Here is a 15,860-nt window from a genome sequence, read left to right as displayed (position 1 = left end):
CTGCAGGAGTTTGAATGCATTTGTACCGTGGGCTCAGCTTTGAGGTGCTGGAATGGGTTTTTCCTTTTGTAGTAACGTTTTCATACTAACTTTTGTAATAACTTTTATTAAAAAATTAAATTGATGCCTAAGATGAATACGTTTGTCACCAAGTAGCTATTAACATTTAAAATATTGGAGTTCTTTGATGTATGTTTCAATATTAAATAAATCAAGTTATTAATCAAACTCATAAATCTTACATACCGGTAATTGATTTATTAAAATGTTTGGATATACTGCTATTTTATTGATTACTGGCTCGTTCACAGTCGTCTTAAAATAACGCTAGAATATGTTTTGTTGGAAAAAGTTATTTGATCAATTTACGCACCTGAATATAAATAGCACATGTTTTTACAAACGGGATGGCCATCCTGAGGTTTGTATGTCTGAGCAGGAGTGGGAACGCGTGAGAGAGACGGAAATGGACCAGTAAGTATTGGGCTGATTGTATTCCGGTGTTGAATAATGAGTGCGAACGACCCGAGTGTTTTTAGCCTATTTGGTAGTCGATTGGAATTTAAGAAGTGCACGGAATAGGCTATATTGCGATGTTGGTTTCTCTCTCGCTCTCTCTGTGTTCCCTCCCCTGCACGGACATTGTGTGTGTGTGTGTGTGTGTGTGTGTGTGTGTGTGTGTGGTGTGTGGGTATTTGTACTTTTGTCCAGTGGTATTGTTTTTATGGACAGTTTTACTGTGTCTTTGAATGTGTATCTCCACTTTATTGCTGGGTAGCAGTGTTGTTGCATTTGCAGTTTAATACATGACCTCATTCATGTGAACCTTGTTTAACTGCTTGAAATCTTGCTCTCTGTTAATAGGTGAATGGAATTATTACATCTTGCCTCAAGAAAGAAGGCTCTGTCTTACTTCCTCAGTTATCCTCCTGGGACGTGGACCTCATACTCTTAGTGCTTGAGTCCCATAACTATCAATTATTTGTGTGTTTCAGATTCTCATATCTTCCTTACATCAAGGCTTCATATGAGCCGTTCCATCGTCTGAGAGTCGAACCCGGCTGGTAACTGGGAGCCAGTCCTGAGGCTCTGCCTGTAACGACTCTCTGAGAAGTCAGAGGACTGTATTTTCAGGGGCCCGGAGGCGGATAGGGCTAGCCTCAACTCCATAAGGAAGGCTCTCTCGGTTGGAGTCTGGCCCGTCCTTTTCTCTCTCTCCTGTTCCAGAAGCCAAGCCTCCAATCCTAAGTTGCAAAAACATTCCCTTCCTATCTCAGCTCTGGCTCCTGCCCTGTGAAATATATATATTGTAATAAGGTCATACAGGGTCATTATGTGAGCCAGCGCCTGTCAAAGTATCTTTTCCCTGTGTAGCATTATCAGAGCCACTAGAGGGTGCTCTCAACATTACAGGATGAGGTAATGCTTATTGGATTGATTATTGTTGACACCTGCTGGTAGTTTGATAATTGTGAGCCCTATCAATGGGACAGGTTTTACCCAGCTGGGGGGAAGGGAAGACTGGGTGTGGTACTGTGAGGAGTGAGTTTGTTGGAAATCAAAAGAGAAGGGAACTCTGTGAAGTTGGGTGTTTTTTTTGTTGCTTGTTTAACTGCACTGGGTTAACAGCTTAGCTGTCCCAGGTGGTAAGTAGGGTACCTCCGGCCTATAAAGTATAGTTAGCATCTTCTTATGAAGACAGGTTTTTGTTTGTTTTCTTCTGTTTGTGTTTTCTTTATTTAAAATAAAGGGCATCGTGAGTGTCGTTACACCCTATCTGAAGTTGCCAGTCTGTGTTTATTGCACCAGCATACTGCACCACAGAATCACCACGTTACATCTGGTGGCAGCTGAAGCTTGCATCAGAGCTCTTACCAGATCTTCCATTATTTATTTACTTCCAGATCTGTAGGGCAATAAAACATCCCAACTTCACAGAGTTCCCTTCTCTTTTGATTTCCAACAATCTCCTCCCCCTCCCCAGCTGGGTAAAACCTGTCCCATTGATAGGGCTCACAATTATCAAACTACCAGCAGGTGTCAACAATAATCAATCCAATAAGCATTACCTCATCCTGTAATGTTGAGAGCACCCTTTTTTAGCTAGAATTTGTAATGGCATCAGCTGCCCCTGTGTTTCAGATAAACTTCCCCTTACCTGGTTAGTTTGATATTCAGTTACTCAAGTCTGTCATCGAAATCACTCAAAGACATCATGCAAATGAGGCCACACCCTGAGAGTTATGCCGACTACTGGCACCAACGCAGACAGTTAAGGATGGGGCAAAGCATGTCACCACAATTGCATTACAGGGCAAAGGCAGTTTGCTCATCAAAATGAGGTGCATGCACATTGTGCCCTAGTGTTAGAGCAGGGGTCCAATCACGGTCCTGGAGGGCTATTCCACCCCAGGTTTAACAGGTAAAAAGATATAAATTACCTTTAGATACAAATAGAACTAGACTAAAAGTGTTTGCCTGGGATGATAGATGGAAATTCTAAGATATTTTTTTTATTTTTTTTATTAAGCAAAGCAATAAACACCAAAACATATCTCAATGTATCACTTCCATATACCATTTGCCTACCATGTTTCTTTTTCATTATTGTTACTGAAAACATTAAAATATAAAACCAATATCATAACTGAACATGTGAAACATTTCAGCTTTTAAATACAAATGATCTTATTGAAAATATAAGCAAAACAAGCAAATGATCCAAAGCAAATGAACACGATTTCATTTTTGTATCAATACAAATTCCCCGACAGTTTACACATGGGAGGATTTCATTGTTGTTTAACTTGTTCTGATAATAACACCTTGCAGAAATGAAGTCTTTAGCGCTGGCTAAGCTTTGCTAGAGGAGGCGGAGGGACAGTTGTCTTCTTGACTGCATGCTTCTTATAGTTCGATTGAGCAAATCTGCACCCAGGTCACTGGATTCATGGCTGTTGAAAAGCAACCTCCGGCTGAAAAAGACAATGAAATGCACATTACTAAACTTAGAAGAGTTTCTCTCTCTGTCATTCTCATCTATAATCATACACAATCCCTGCTTTCTACTTTTTTCCATAGGTGTGTAAATATTTTCAATTGCCCTTTATCCTAGCCAAACCCCAGGCTCTTACATAGAAATGAACAGCAGAGCCATATTATTAAGTTTGTTACATTACACTTAAAGAAAACACACAACAGCATGATTATTCACCCATTGTTCAGGTAGTGTGAATAGGATGATGGTGCATGTTTATGTAGAATATGATACACATTTACCATGTCAATGTAACTGCATTCAGATTTGCATCCGAAGGCTGATGTAGTGATAGCGATGCACATCTCCAAAATGTTCAGCACCAGAAGAACTGCCAGAATGCCTACATGCTGTAAAACACAAATCAGTTCATTCAAAAGCCATTGTCTAGACAGCACATTATAACAAGAATGAAGCCTATTATGGATATATTGAATACTGGATGCTGGGGTCCATTATAAGATGGTGAATCCGGAGATCTGATGCAGGACTTTGTGGAGTAGTCCTTTCTCAACAATGATCTTAACTTTAAGCAATAGTTACAGATTCGACTGCATGTAAGGGGTGTTACGTCCGTCCTATGCATCCTAGTATAGTAAGATTATAGATAATATTAAATATTACATACAAGGCAGTTATAATAATACAATGGGATTTTAACTACAATAATTATCACTATTATTAACTATAAAACTCAATTTTAAAGAGTAACTAGCAGGGTTCCTAAAGATACAGCATTACATCCCCACATGTTGCTAAAACTGTTTAAATAACATACCTGTAAATGTTCTTTTCATTGTTAACATCCTGACAATGTTTTACACTTTAAAGTCTGTTTCAAAGCTCTTTTCAAAATGTCTGCTGAAGTGCACTGGAGTTTGAGAACTGTCCTCTAAATCACTGCAGGAAGAGTGATGAAAAAAAACAAACAAACATAAAAACAAGTGCTCTGGCTTTTCTGTTCTATACCACATCATGGATCGTTATTGCTTTGTTACCTCTGAACAACAATCCTTACTGTGAACTAGAGTGGCAGTTTTGAAAAGCGCTTTGACGTTATAAGTGTAAACAGCTGTCAGGATGTTAGCAATGAAAAGATCATTTCCAGGTACGTTATTTAAACAGTTGTAGCAACATGTGGGGACGTGTGACACTATATGTATCGGAACCCCGCTACTTATTCTTTAAATATGTAGAAATTATATAGAAAATAAACTGGTAAAAATCTGACAAAAACAGAAGTTCTGGTGCTGTATGTGAGGGAGTGACAGCGAAACAGTGAAAGAGAAGCACCTGAATGAGACAAGAGTTGAAAAGGAGGTAATAAAAAGGAAAAAAATTAAATGATAAAAGAAGAGAGGTTGAAGATTGCAGGCGGTGCAAACACTTACTTGGATTGTCGAACTATGGGGGTAATAATGACCTGAAGTTACTGTGGACAGGTTTACTGAATAGATAATAAATCCAACTCCAGCAAAAATAGAACTGACAATGTTCATTCCTAAACATGCCTTCATCTGTAAGTGAAATAAAACAACAACATTACAAATACAAGTTTTATTCATAATCAGATCAATACATTCAGAACTAGGTCTACGTTACCTCTTATATGATCACATATAAGTGATAAATTACAACAAGCACACTGAAAAAGAATCTACTTGACCCTTGTCCTTTTTTTATTGTGACATGGGATTAAACATGACGTGAGAATGATATTACACTAGTTCTCATTGTACTTACCTAATACAGACATGCTCAAATTTGTTGGTACCCCTCCACAAAAAACAAAGAATGCACAATTTTCTCTGAATTAACTTGAAACTGACAAAAGTAATTGGCATCCACCATTGTTTATTCCATATTTAATAGAAATCAGACTTTGCTTTTGATTTTTTATTCAACATAATATTGTAAATAATAAAACAAATGAAAATGGCATGGACAAAAATGATGGGACCGCTAACCTAATATTTTGTTGCACAACCTTTAGAGGCAATCACTGCAATCAAACGTTTTCTGTAGCTCTCAATGAGACTTCTGCACCTGTTAACAGGTAGTTTGGCCCACTCTTCCTAAGCAAACTGCTCCAGCTGTCTCAGGTTTGATGAGTGCCTTCTCCAGACTGCAAGTTTCAGCTCTTTCCATAGATGTTCGATAGGATTCAGATCAGGACTCATAGAAGGCCACTTCAGAATAGTCCAATGTTTTGTTCTTATCCATTCTTGGGTGCTTTTAGCTGTGTGTTTTGGGTCATTATCCTGTTGGAGGACCCATGACCTGCAACTGAGACAGAGCTTTCTGACACTGGGCAGTACGTTTCGCTCCAGAATGCCTTGATAGTCTTGAGATTTCATTGTGCCCTGCACAGATTCAAGGCACCCTGTGCCAGGCGCAGCAAAGCAGCCCCAAAACATAACCGAGCCTCCTCCATGTTTCACTGTAGGTATGGTGTTCTTTTCTTTGAAAGCTTCATTTTTTCGTCTGTGAACATAGAGCTGATGTGACTTGCCAAAAAGCTCCAGTTTTGACTCATCTGTCCAAAGGACATTCTCCCAGAAGGATTGTGGCTTGTCAATATGCATTTTAGCAAATTCCAGTCTGGCTTTTTATGTTTTTCTGTCAAAAGTGGAGTCCTCCTGGGTCTTCTTCCATGGAGCCCACTTTCGCTCAAAAAGCGACGGATGGTGCGATCAGAAACTGACGTACCTTCACCTTGGAGTTCAGCTTGTATCTCTTTGGCAGTTATCCTTGGTTCTTTTTCTACCATTCGCAATCCTTCTGTTCACTCTGGGGTCGATTTTCCTCTTGCGGCCGCACCCAGGGAGGTTGGCTACAGTTCCATGGACCTTTAAATTCTTAATAATATTTGCAACTGTTGTCACAGGAACATCAAGCTGCTTGGAGATGGTCTTGTAGCCTTTACCTTTACCATGCTTATCTATTATTTTCTTTCTGATCTCCTCAGACAACTCCCTCCTTTGCTTTCTCTGGTCCATGTTCAGTGTGGTGCACACAATGATACCAAACAGCACAGTGACTACTTTTCTCCATTTAAATAGGCTGAATGACTGATTACAAGATTGGAGACATGTGTGATACTAATTAAAGAAACTAATTAGTTTGAAATATCACTATAATCCAATTATTTATTATCTTTTCTAAGGGGTACCAACAAATGTGTCCAGGCCATTTTAGAATATCTTTGTAGAATAAGCAATAATTCATCTCTTCTCACAGCTTCTTTGCTTTATTCTATGACATACCAAAGGCATGCAAGTATACATGATACAATAGCTTTTAATTTCATCACTTTTCAGGAGGAATGAAGCATTATTTCAATGAGCTGTAAGAGTACCAACAAATTTGAGCACGTCTGTAGTGTCCATCCAGGTTACCAGGTGGAACTGGCTCGTTCTACTGGTCTCAGAGGATGGTTACATGTCATTATTTGTTAAACGTTTCCATTACTACTAATTGCATGTGTGCTGTTAATGTGTTTCATGTGGTTAATTAACCCTCATCAGCAATGAGATCAGCAGTATCAATAGCAATTCACTGGAATATGAATACAACTCTTTGTCAAACTTGTACAGCTTTAAGTAAAATAACATTTTTCTGGTAAAAGATCTATAATTCTTTATTCCAAATCAATTACTTTGTCAAAGAAAGGTCATAGCTACTATAATTATAGTAAGACAAGTACGATAACTTAGTCAGCCATGTTTCCAAAATCTAGAAAATTATAGTAAGATAACGATATGATGACATCACAATTCTAGAAGAACGCTGCATTCTGGGTGCCAGAAGTCGTTGGCTATTGTTACAGGTATCTTTTCTCCTTTTTAACTATTTGCATAAATGTACCCTTTCATTTGTATTAAGGTGCCAATGCAGACTTCCTAAAGTTGTAAGCAACACTTCACCTCGACTGACACACTGTACAATGACATGTGAAAGTTATGCGGACAGCTGCACATATGAGTGTTTACAAAGATGACAGTGTGCTGTCCAAGTGCTGGCAAGTTAAGCAGAGGTATGTATGAACAGTAATGAACAGTTTTAATTTGAGATCTGTCTTTCTAATATCTATCAGCTATGTAATTTATGGTGGACACAGACATGGATTATTGCCTTCAAATAGAGATGGAGCAATGTTTGTTAGAATATCTGGAAATTTGTCCCATCACTAACAAAAATAATATTATTCCTTACCACTATTTTCATGTCACACTACTAAAGTCTCTTCTCATCCATCTTATTTGCGACAGTAATTATGTCTATGCTTTCACTGAAATGTCGAAGAAAATAAACGGTTCTGCATATATAAAATTCGGCAAATGCTGTGTACATACAGAAAAAATGGGTTTCCATTAAAACCCATTTCTAGTTCAGTTACACAAAAAGTGTTTGTTACAGATTGCAGGTATTTCTATTTGTATATCAATTTACTGACCAGATCTCTTCTGGTGGTATTCTCAGCTGCAACAGCCAGTGATCCAGAGACAATATACTGTAAGAGATACAAGATTTCCATTGTAAGCCATGATTAGTGCGAGATTAATAATGACCCAAATTAGCAGAACAAGCCAGTAGCCGACTACAGCATTGGGAAGGGCCCACACCCAGAATATTATTTATAGATTTGAACTTTACTCCAAAATGTTTAATACCAGGTTATTTGGGCAGCAGTGTGGAGTAGTGGTTAGGGCTCTGGACTCTTGACCGGAGGGTTGTGGGTTCAATCCCCAGTGGGGACACTGCTGTTGTACCCTTGAGCAAGGTACTTTACCTAGATTGCTCCAGTAAAAACCCAACTGTAAAATGGGTAATTGTATGTAAAAATAATGTGATATCTTGTAACAATTGTAAGTCGCCCTGGATAAGGGCGTCTGCTAAGAAATAAATAATAATAATAATAATATTTGCAATAGATGATGGTGGTTGGTTTGGTCAACAAAGAATAATAAAATCACACAATTCAAGATGTTCTATTATACAGCCAATTAGTCATTTACTGACAGTTATTAAAAAAAAAAAAAAATCTAAGCCCTTTGCGGTCCTATGTCGGACCTGGTCCGACATTGCAATTATTCCTATCCGGTCCAATGTCGGACCCTGTCTGACATCATCAAAAAGACACAAAAAACAGGTTTCTAGTCGTTTTTTCTACGGAAAATGTCAAAAAAAAACATTCAATGGCCAAGTGGGAGTGGGAGTGACAGGAGCCGAGACAAGCTGAAAAAAATAAAAAGGGCATATCTCATGAATAGTCGTACTTGCCCCTGGCATCAGATAACGGCGGTCATAAGGAAACAAGCTGGCTGTAACTGCATCAGCGCTCAGAGAACATCACAAACATTTGCAGAGCTTTTTTGAGATGTTATACTAATAAAATAATGATTTGGATCACATTATTGAGGCATTTGGTGATAAAACGAGTGATCAGGCGATGATTGATCGGTATGTACGACTATTATTATTATTATTATTTATTTCTTAGCATATGTGAAAGCTGTAGCGAACGAAAGGGTGGGGCGGGGCTGGAGATGCCTAGTGAGTGCTTTGTTGATATACAGGGCCTTTTAAACCCGTTTGACTGTGGAAAAAATACTTTTAAACAGTGCGTCTAAAATTAACTGAGTGTGTGAAAATAAATTGGACCTGACGCGCCTGACACGCACTTAATAAATGGACTGCAAAGGGCTAGGTTTAAATCTTAAATGTCTAGCACTCAATAATCAATACAGCATACAATCAGATTAATTGCAGTTATAAAAATCTAGATCCGGTAGTCTGGGACTTCCAACAGGCAGGACACAGTCAATACAGCACTGAAAGAAACAATCAAATTAGTTAAAGCTCATGGGAGAGGCCAAGTTCACAGACACACTTATACAATAATAATAGTTCTCAAAGCATGTAAAAGAACTACCTTAGTGAAGACACCAATAAATAACTCTACACATACTAATACATGTATTTAAGGCTTTAAGCATGGAAATGTGTATTCCATATAATTAATAGAACTGAAATACTTGAATCTATTCTCTTAATTGGTAAGACTTAATAAACAACCTGTAATGCAATAAACATACATCACATTTAAGCATTGAATATAAATAGGATATAGATTATAAATAGCAGTTCTGAAGCAAATATTAGAAAACACTTTAGTACCATCAGCCAATCAGCTTCCAGCTCTAGCTGGCTTCTATCAGACAGTAGATGCCCTCTGGAATGTCACGGTATCTACTGTGAATCAAACAAAATCAATCCGCGCAAGTGCCAGCTTTATCATTTTGACTTGCCTTAATGAAAGCTCAGTACATATCTATTGGACAGAAAATACTAAACAGAGACAATTGGTCCAAATATATTTTATTATTGAGCAAAACCAGTCAATCAATTCTTTGCACTTACCAAAGCAACCAATCCTGTACCTGCAGAGTCAACCAATCATAGTCTGTCAGCTTGACTGGCGCTCAGTAACATTGTGCTGTTCAGATATCTGGCACTGTTCAGATAAACTATAAGCAACTCTACAGAACTGGTCAGACACATGGCAAATTACATTTAATAGAGAAAAGTGTAAGGTACTGCACACATGCAATAAAAATGTGTATTATAAATATCATATGGGAGATACTGAAATTGAAGAAGGAATCTATGAAAAACACCTAAGAGTTTATGTTGTCTCAGAAATGTCTTCATCTAGATAATGTGGGGAAGCTATAAAAAAGGCCAACAAGATGCTCGGAAATATTGTGAAAAGTGTTGAATTTAAATCAAGTAATGTTAAAACTCCACAATGCATTAGTAAGACCTCATCTAGAATATTGTGTTCAGTTCTGGTCACCTCGTTACAAAAAGGATATTGCTGCTCTAGAAAGAGTGCAAAGAAGAGCGACCAGAATTATCCCGGGTTTAAAAAGCATGTCGTATGCAAAGAAGACTACTCGGCGATATGAATCAAGCATTCAAAATTCTAAAAGGTATAGAAAATGTCGACCCAGGGAACTTTTTCGACCTGAAAAAAGAAACAAGGGGTCCAGGGGTCACAAATGGAGACTAGATAAAGGGGCATTGTGACAGGATGGCTCGCAGTGGTGAGGTGTGGTGACGTCACGGACCAGGAAGTAATTGAAACCAAAACAGTGGATAGCCGGGTGAAGCTGAATGCAACTGCATTCAGCGTGGATTTATTAACAAACAAACAAAACAAAAGATTTAAACAAAAACAACAAAACAGAAACCAAAGGGCACGAGGGCCAAACGAATAAACAAACAAACAAGTAAGTGTCGTGCTGGATACTCCAGCACGTTTTAGCAATTGTTTTTAAATGTCGTTCTTTCTCTCCGCTCCCCGTACTCTCCTCTGTACACTCCAACCCTGCAGAACGGACAGCTGCTGCTTCTTATACTCTGGCCGAGGGGTTAACTAGTTGTTAATTATCTTATTACCTCTCGGCCAGAGTCTGCACGCGTTTGGTAAGGATGCATGACTGTCAGCTACTTAAATAATCAGTAGCTGATCAGTCATGCATCCTCACGGGGTTTTTAAATATAATAATAAAAGACGCTGCGCTTTTATCCGCGCCGCAAACAATAATACAAATAATAATAGGGGCGGGACACTCCGCCACAGGCATTCAGAACAGAAAATAGGAGGCACTTTTTTACAGAGAATTGTGAGGGTCTGGAACCAACTCCCCAGTAAGGATGTTGAAGCTGACACCCTGGGATCCTTCAAGAAGCTGCTTGATGAGATTCTGGGATCAATAAGCTACTAACAACCAAACAAGCAAGATGGGCTGAATGGCCTCCTCTCGTTTGTAAACTTTCTTATGTTCTTATGTAAAACATTTGTTTAATAAAAACATCGACAAGCAACATCACTTAAATAGACACTTAATATTGTAGGGAAATACCTTTTGAAAAGTATCAGATGGTGCCATTTATAGAGAGAAACATGTTTGTAGTTCAAATCTATGTAAGGATAGCAATGATAATGCTCAGCAACAGGTCTGCTAATAAGGTCTGCTCAGCAAACAACTCTACTCTGAACAGGAAACCAGTCTTAGCTGAACAGACGCTGACAAAAATAGGTTGCTAAGGCAACGACAGTTATACCTTGTTGTTGGGACATTTCCAGATAACTAGAAGAACACATTTAGCAGAACAGAGAAGCAAGTGGCTTGCCAGACTACTGATGTCCGCTAGAATTAGGAAGACAGCAAATGAGTTAAAACTCAGGTAGGCTCTGGGATAGCTGGGTATAAATACCAGCAGAGCAGCTGTCTATTTGAGACGCATCTCAAGTCCATCCTGTTCACTTGGAAGGTGTGTGCCAGTGCCCCCCGAGGGAAAGGCCAAACTGATCAATACCCGACTTCTGTAATGGCTAGTTGCTAATGATAATGTTACTAATATGTGTGTAACCATAAAGGGAACTACAGTATATTAAACTCTTAATCATTGTTTGAACTTGAATCGTAGGTTATAAAATACGATTCCCTACAATATACAGTCTCTCTAATTTAACCTCAAATATATCCCGAAGTATAGATTTAATTGAAATGGCTGAGATTGAAATATATACACTAAAGTAGTTAGAAAAATAAATACAACATGGCAGAACTCTCAGTCCAAATAGACAAGAGACCATCTGGGTCAAATCCACAGAGCCTACGCCTCGCCTCGCCTCACTTCAGCCTGTGCCCTCCCCTCTTTACCCTGGAGTGATTGGGCCAAGCCTGTTTAAATAAGACAACCACTAAGACAATTGTGAACTATCAAACAGATCAGTGAGTCAATTAGGATCAACACTGCAGTGCAGCCCCTTTACCCTCCAGTGCAATAGTATCTTACCAACTAAACAAGCCAACACTAAAATGTCAATATGAACATGTAAACATTACCAAAATGAATTAACTAGTGAAATTATAAAATATAAAGTGAACACACATGTATTTATTAAAAATACCACATACCACAGCAGGAGCCTTTCCACACACTTTAACTCTGGAATTATTTGTTGATTTTTTTTGAATAATTATGAATGTGATATTTGTGAAACTGTTCTAGGCTGTTGTTGAAGAAGCCAAGTAGAACAGAACAAAATATTTGCTACTTCTGCATAACTGAGTAAGTCCTTGGCCTATATTTTCCAATGTGGCCAAAATGCAAACTGCCAGTGCCATAGTAAATGAGGTACGTGAGCAATTTGCCACAGTGGAAAACCAGGCCACATGATTAGACAAGTTTATCTGCATTATATTGACATTTTTGTTGTACATTTTGGTTAAAGTGGAAAAGTACCACTAACTGGGTTTCCATCTTTAAGGTTTAAAAAAATCTATATCAATGAAAAATATTTTTATGGAAACACTGTTACTTGCTAAATGTGTGTGCACAACTGTTCTTCTTCAGCTCCCCTAAAAACAGGCTGCATGAAAGACAAACAATATATTTAGCAAGGTAAGATCCTGCAGAGCACCATGCATGAGACTGTTACCCTTGGATCTTGAGAATCTTCTGAAGATGCAGGATGTGAGCTTTCATTTCTGGAACGGTAACCCAGATATTCCGTGCCTACCTCAAGTAAATTGACAGCAATCTTCTAGAAATGTACAGAGTGGCCTATTGGGTATCTACTGGAACCTGATCCTGGATGTAAGGGCTATTTTATCTCTCTGCCCTGTTTGGAGCATACTCTGGAACATTTGAATTGGACATTTCAAATTGTGATGAAAATCTGGGGTAAAATCCATGAAGAAACGAAGGTATTACTTATTTTCCTTACCCATACACCAGTCCAGAAAGGTAATCCAATGGCTCCTGCAAATGTGTACGGATTCACCAGGACAGGACCAAACAGCAGACTCACAATCCCAATTATTATTTGCACAACCTTACAAAACAAAAGCAGATTTCAGGATAAGAATACTCAGGAATTTTAACATTTCACACATTTTGCGAATAAATAAAACATTTCATTGGTATTACACATTGTTGTATAAATCGTAGAGATAAACGATGAATTCAAATGTTGATTTAGATTGTATTAGAGCTGTAGGATGTAGGATCTATACTCTAGGGTCCACTCAGACTATGAAAAGCACTTGTTTCCAAGATTTTACAGACTCAGCTAGAATTGTGTTGGTAAGTCTGCCCTGTTTCTGTGTCCTTGCAACTTGAGAGTAAAGGACATTTCACACTAAGTGTCAAAGCGTCAGCGTCTGGCAAATGCTTTAAAATCGTTGGACTGCAAAGAGAAGGTAAATCTGTGAAGCACAAGAGATCAAGAAGGAGGCAGCGATGAAGACATATCATTGTTATATGTGGGACAGCGGTGTCGTAAAAGATGTTGTCTTTGTGGATTTGGGGTTTATAACATTGAAAATGCTGGGTGAATAGCATGGGCCTGTGCAGGAGCTGGATCTGGACAGTGATATTTTTATTTTTTTACATTTTTCAGAATGAGCAGAGACAGGTTTGCTGAGCAACTTGACATGGTTGGTCCAAACATTAAAAAAAGAAGAAATACCAACTATTGAGAGTCTGTCAGTCCAGACAGTGTCTGTCCGTCTACTTGAGGAGAGTACTATACATATACATATTTACACAGTCGACTGCACATTAGTGTTCTGTAGCGCCCCCTAATAGAATACAAGTCTACTTACAGTGTAACCACATCTTTTATTAAAGATACAATGTTCCACTATCATTATTAAATATATGTAGTGCAATTAAATTCAACATTTTGAATTTGTTGTTTCTTAACTTTGATGGTACATGTTATTTTAATGCAAGCTCTGGATTCCATTTATTAAACCTTTTTTTTTTAATCAATGCAAACCAGTATACTTGCATGAAAAGCAAGCACTTGTCCCTAAATGGGCTCAGCGTGTTCTGATTGCCAGTCTGTGCTCCATGTGAGTGCAAGGCAGAGCTGTCTACTGACTTGGAACTGTGGCTGTGCGCCGCAACAACTGCTTCAAGCCATAGCCAATATGTTTTTTTTTTATTTAACTAGACTACTGTAACAAATGCACCCACACTAAAATGTAGTGTTTCCGTCATATATATGCATTTGTAGATATAAAGATGATTTATTCACAGGCTAAATACCATAAGCCACTGTTTGAAACCCTGTTTACTAGATTAAAATGGTTTTACATGATTTATAACCTCAGTGTTGATCTCAACCAGTCTTCTTTTCTCTCTATAGAATTATCATTTTTGAAATTTTGAAAACTGCCCAGCTGGACATTCATCACTTCTAATGGTGCTCATGATGCTGTTCATTGTCATGATGATGATGTGAGGGGTAGCGTGCTGGACTGTGATTGGTTAGAGAAATACATTTATAGATCTGTTTTGTATAATGTTGAATGAATGCCATGTGGCCAGTGTGAAAGCCTCCATGACATCCTAATGAAGGAGTGTTGCGCCGGACGCTGATGTTTTGACGTGACGCGCTTGGGGTGAAAGGGGCATCTGGGAATTGGATTTTTAAAAGTAGAATTGGCCGCGTTTAAAATATGAATGATTATTTTATCTGCGTGTTATTCATGATCTTTGAATTCCAGTTCAAGCTTTTGTATTATAACATTGAAGCGACATTGAAAGGCTCAAGATTTATAGCTCTTTAAGACCTGAGACACAGACTGGGACACATTGTGTCATCAATAATCCAATCAGTTTCACATTCATCTCCTGTGCTTGACTTACCTGCTACCAACTGGATTGCTGTGCACTGTTTCAGTTATTGAACAGCTGTTAACAAGGGTTTGATCTGTATTTTTTTACATATACAGTATAGTATTCAAGTACTGCATCTTATAAAACTTTTGAACATGTGTTATTTAGGTGAATAAAAAAATAACAAAAATAAAAACATGTCTAAAGAGACTCATGTTTTTTTCATTTTACTGGATGGAATTCACTGAGATGAGAACATTACATTTTCTGTACTATATATGCAGTTTAAACATTTCAATATATTGCTTTCCTGCTGTACAACCCATGGAAGAAACACTTTACATCGCATACCATATACAGTACTACAGTATTTCTGCCAGTACTGTGCTCTCTAAGCTTAAGAAATCGCTGCACACCATGTGTATATAATTGCTGACTTACCCCCAAAGCTTTGGGCTGTCCTCGTAGAAATGTCTGCAGCGGCCCTGGCAGCTGGCTTGCCACTGTTCCTGGTGCAGCCTGGCCAGCATTGCTCAGGGGGTACTTGTGAGTAACGATAACAAACCCTCCAGCTGTTGTTACATGTGAAGCCATGGCGCTTGCCTGGTCTGGTAGCGGCACATTAAAAGAAAAAAAGAAAAAAAAGAAACACAAATCGAGTTCATTTTTTGGTAATCTGGATAAATTATGGTTGAGATTGTTCTCTATTAAATGTAATTTGCCATGTGTCTGCCCAGTTTTGTAACACTATAAGTCATATTTATGCAGAGATTAAACAAAGAATATAAACAAGAAATATACACACTCCTGCTACTTATATCAAAAGATAAGATGAAGTCATCAAGGCTTTTCTCTTGTGGTTTTGTTGGCTATGCCTCGTAGCTTGTTACAGGTGTTTACCACTAAACTCAACGTGAGATTTTGGCTCCTGGTTTACCTGGGCAGTTGGCTCCAGGAGGTGCGGTACAGTGCAGATCAAAGAACAGTGACTAATTAATAAACACTCTCTAAAGTTGGCACTATTTTACCTACACAATTTGCGCAGTTAGTCCCACTTATGTACATGGTAACCTTTAAGTTTACATCAGGTGTACACAGCATGCTATTTGCTGATGAT

At 38.3% G+C, this 15,860-nt stretch overlaps 1 protein-coding gene across 1 annotated transcript in view; it reads right to left on the bottom strand.

Annotated features, from left to right (window-relative positions):
• LOC131721992 (membrane-spanning 4-domains subfamily A member 15-like) overlaps positions 1-15,345 on the bottom strand; it is a 52,909-nt gene extending 37,564 nt beyond the window's left edge. Inside the window, exon 1 of the mRNA XM_059015469.1 lies at positions 15,185-15,345. Coding sequence (XP_058871452.1) covers positions 15,185-15,337 — 153 coding nt within the window. The 5' untranslated portion in view covers positions 15,338-15,345. The remainder of the gene's footprint in view (positions 1-15,184) is intronic.
• Between the last annotated feature and the right edge of the window lie 515 nt (positions 15,346-15,860).

Source organism: Acipenser ruthenus, chromosome 50 (assembly GCF_902713425.1).
Source record: "Acipenser ruthenus chromosome 50, fAciRut3.2 maternal haplotype, whole genome shotgun sequence".
Taxonomy (NCBI): domain Eukaryota; kingdom Metazoa; phylum Chordata; class Actinopteri; order Acipenseriformes; family Acipenseridae; genus Acipenser; species Acipenser ruthenus.
This window is presented reverse-complemented; position numbering and strand designations above follow the sequence as displayed.